The sequence below is a fragment of the Staurois parvus genome, unplaced genomic scaffold (genome assembly GCF_062004578.1).
Source record: "Staurois parvus isolate SC_StPar_1 unplaced genomic scaffold, SC_StPar_1.0 ptg000819l, whole genome shotgun sequence".
NCBI lineage: Eukaryota > Metazoa > Chordata > Amphibia > Anura > Ranidae > Staurois > Staurois parvus.
The window spans coordinates 757,921-761,659 of NW_028318615.1; the positions used below are offsets into that span (position 1 = coordinate 757,921).

General features: G+C 44.3%; 1 protein-coding gene across 1 annotated transcript; it reads right to left on the minus strand.

Annotated features, from left to right (window-relative positions):
• Positions 1 to 257: 257 nt before the first annotated feature.
• On the minus strand, positions 258 to 2,913 carry LOC149443979 (uncharacterized). Its single transcript, XM_089655106.1, has one exon. The coding sequence runs from the start codon at positions 2,911 to 2,913 to the stop codon at positions 1,513 to 1,515; it is 1,401 nt and encodes a 466-aa protein (XP_089511232.1). The 3' UTR covers positions 258 to 1,512.
• Positions 2,914 to 3,739: the final 826 nt, after the last annotated feature.

The window sequence follows — 3,739 nt, forward strand, 5'->3', positions numbered from 1 at the left end:
GTTTGTAGGTGACTTATGTAAATAAATATTGATTTTCATACTCTGCAGTCTATACCTACACAGATCTTGTTTGAGTTCTTAAAGAATTTTTCAGATTAAGTTATTTTTATAAATCATTTTTTTGTATTGGAGACACTGTGATTAAAACCAAAAATACCTCATTAAGCCTTTAGATGACGCTAAGCATCCTAGCAATTAGCACCATCTAGTGTCCAAAGTGTCAGGGAACACCTGAACAACTGATTTAGTAAGCTAAATGGTGCTAGATGGTGCTAATTGCTAGGATACTTAGCGTCATCTAAAGGCCAAATGAGGTATTTTTGGTTTTAAATCAATGGTTGGTTTAATTCTGTGGTTTTATGTAATTTTTATCTTCAATGTTTGAAAATATATGATCTCAGGTAATTGTACAAAATTACCCCTAACATAGTAACCTAAGGGGTCTATGCAAAATATATATTGGGGGAGTGTGACAAGCATGTGTCCAGCTGTGACAAATTCTGGCCATATTTTAATAAACTCAGGGACTTCCTATAATCATCAGCTCCCTCTAGTGGCCATAATGATGTATTACTTCCAAAATACCTCAATCAGGAAAAACAGTTTAATACCGCATTATGGCCACTAGATGGAGCCAATGATCATAGGAAATCCCTGTATGAAAAGATCCCAACATGTGACATGGCTGAATGAATGCTGGTCATATAATAGTTCATCTATTCTCTAAGTGGGGTGGTATCTATTGGGCCAATCCCTTTTACAAACCACACATAATATCACCCTTCAAAGTGAAAACAGAAACAATCTGCACAAAATCAAAGAGCAGAAATATTTTCCGGTGGATCCCCTCTACCCAGACCCCATATGTAGACATAGAACAACAAGCTGTGTTCCCTCTCGTGCCAAACTCCTCCAACCACCCAAACCCACACAGAAGCCAAGGGAAATAATGAGAGGAAAGTTCCCCCCTAGTTTGGGGCGGAGTTTTCCTTCCCTCCTGTTGGGGGATGGGAGAAGGATGGACTGAAGACAGAGAGACGCTTCGGGGTCACCACTGTTCTGTAGAGCCTTGAAATGAAGGACATCAACTTCAGAAGTTCTTGTTGTCTGTGTAAAGTTCCCCGATAACGAGATCTGGGCTCTCCCGGCTTCTAGCTCTGTAACCCGCTATATCAATATCAGGAAACGCAACTCCGACACCCAAGAAGGGCTGAAGTTGTGTCCTTCATTTCCAGGATCTACTGACCACTCTGCACCCCGACATTTACTGCACTTCATCCATGTCTTTGGGGGCTTCTCATCTCCTTATCAACTGTTTCTTCCATGATGAAGATCAGCCATGGAGTATATCTGAGGTGTATATCAGGGTGTGCTTCTTCCCCACGAGAGCTGGGATGTCCAGCAACATTCATCTAGAAGACATTTCCCACACTCAAGGCGCTAATACACCTCCAGGGTTGTGTGGGACCCCTGATGTACAGGAAGACAGGACTTCAGTGAGGAACATTTCCCTCACTGAGGACAGGAAAGTGGCTTCTGCCCCGTGTGAGATCTCTGATGTTTGGAAAGATTGAAGTTACTTGAAAAACATTTCCCACACTCAGGACAGGAATACGGCTTCTCCCCTGTGTGAGATCTCTGATGTTTGGGAAGATGTGACTTGTCTGAAAAACATTTCCCGCACTCAGGACAGGAATACGGCTTTTCCCCCGTGTGACATCTCTGATGTGTGAAAAGATGGGACTTCTGTGAAAAACATTTCCCACACTCAGAACAGGAATATGGCTTCTTCCCTGTGTGAGATCTCTGATGTTTGGAAAGATGGGACTTATCTGAAAAACATTTCCCGCACTCAGGACAGGAATACGGCTTTTCCCCCGTGTGATATCTCTGATGTGTGTAAAGATGGGACTTCTGTGAAAAACATTTCCCACACTCAGGACAGGAATACGGCTTTTCCCCTGTGTGAGATCTCTGATGTGTGTTAAGATGGAACTTCACTGAAAAACATTTCCCACACTCAGTACAGGAATATGGCTTCTCCCCCGTGTGAGATCTCTGATGTCTGTAAAGACTGGACATCTCTGAAAAACATTTCCCGCACTCAGGACAGGAATACGGCTTCTCTCCCGTGTGAGATCTATGATGTTTGGAAAGATGGGACTTGTCTGAAAAACATTTCCCACACTCAGAACAGGAATATGGCTTCTTCCCCATGTGAGATCTCTGATGTCTGTAAAGACTGGACTTCTCTGAAAAACATTTCCCACACTCAGGACAGGAATACGGCTTCTCCCCTGTGTGAGATCTCTGATGTTTGTTAAGATGGGAGTTGCTTGAAAAACATTTCCCACACTCAGGGCAGGAATACGGCTTCTCCTCTGTGTGAGATCTCTGATGTGTGTAAAGACTGGACTTCTCTGAAAAACATTTCCCACACTCAGGACAGGAATACGGCTTCTCCCCCGTGTGAGATCTCTGATGTTTGGTAAGATGGGACTTCATTAAAAAACATTTCCCGCACTCAGGACAGGAATATGGCTTCTCCCCTGTGTGAGATCTCTGATGAGTATAAAGATCGCACTTAAATGAAAAACATTTTCCACACTCAGGACAGGAATACGGCTTCTCCCCCGTGTGAGATTGTTTATGCACATTAAGTTTAGAATTATAGTGGAACCCCTTCCCGCACTCAGTACAGGAGAATCTCTTCCCTGTTAGAAGGCCGGCCCGGTCCCGCACAGTCTGAGGTTCCTCAGCATACGAGGAATCCGATGGTCCATCTACACTGGGTGGTGCCGGATGGACATTGGAGGGAGCCGGGTTTTCTCCTGGACTATACTGTGTGATGTCCTCATCTTCTACTTTCCAGTCTGGAGACAAAGTGAGACAATCCTCGGAGGTTTTCCTCATCTCCCGGCCATGGACTAAAATACAAAGACAAAGAGGATTACTAGACAGGAGCTGATTGGTTCCCCCAAACCAGGACTCCACCCACATCAGGCAGCTTGGTCTCTGAGGAGCTTACAATTCCACCCTCAAGGGAACTAGGAAATGGCTCCTCTGATCTCCTACCAGGTCATTTCTTTATTCATGGACCTTAGTCAGAGAGTGAGGAAACAACCAGAACTGTCTTTTATAGGAGGGACAGTGATGAGGGGATTATAGGACGAGGGTCCCCACCCCCTCTATCACTCATCGCCATCTTCCCAACACAAGAAGTACTGCACTTCCTTATTTACTCCATGATTTAGTCATGAAGAACAGCGGGGCTGAGCCCCACCAGAGGTCAGAGAGTGAGGATGGGGGGAGAACAACCAAGATGAAGACTGGACTGATCCTGAAGACCACCATCATTGGGGTATTGACTCCTCCCTCATTATCACTTTCTGTTTAAGGGTCCAAAGTTGGAGGATGTTATCACATTATTATCACCATGTAAAAGTCTGTGCTCCAATCACATCATCCGATATAAAATGTCCAGCTGGGAGGAAATGGGGGGAACAAAAGAGAATCCATATTATGTGTATATATAGCAGTGGGGGAGGGGGGAGAGCAGAAGTCAGGACTATGGAATGTACAACATAAAGTATATAGTGCAGGGGTCAGGAGTATGTAATGTACAACATAGAGTATATAGTGCAGGGGTCAGGAGTATGTAATGTACATCATAGAGTATATAGTGCAGGGGTCAGGAGTATGTAATGTACAACATGGAGTATATAGTGCAGGGGTCAGG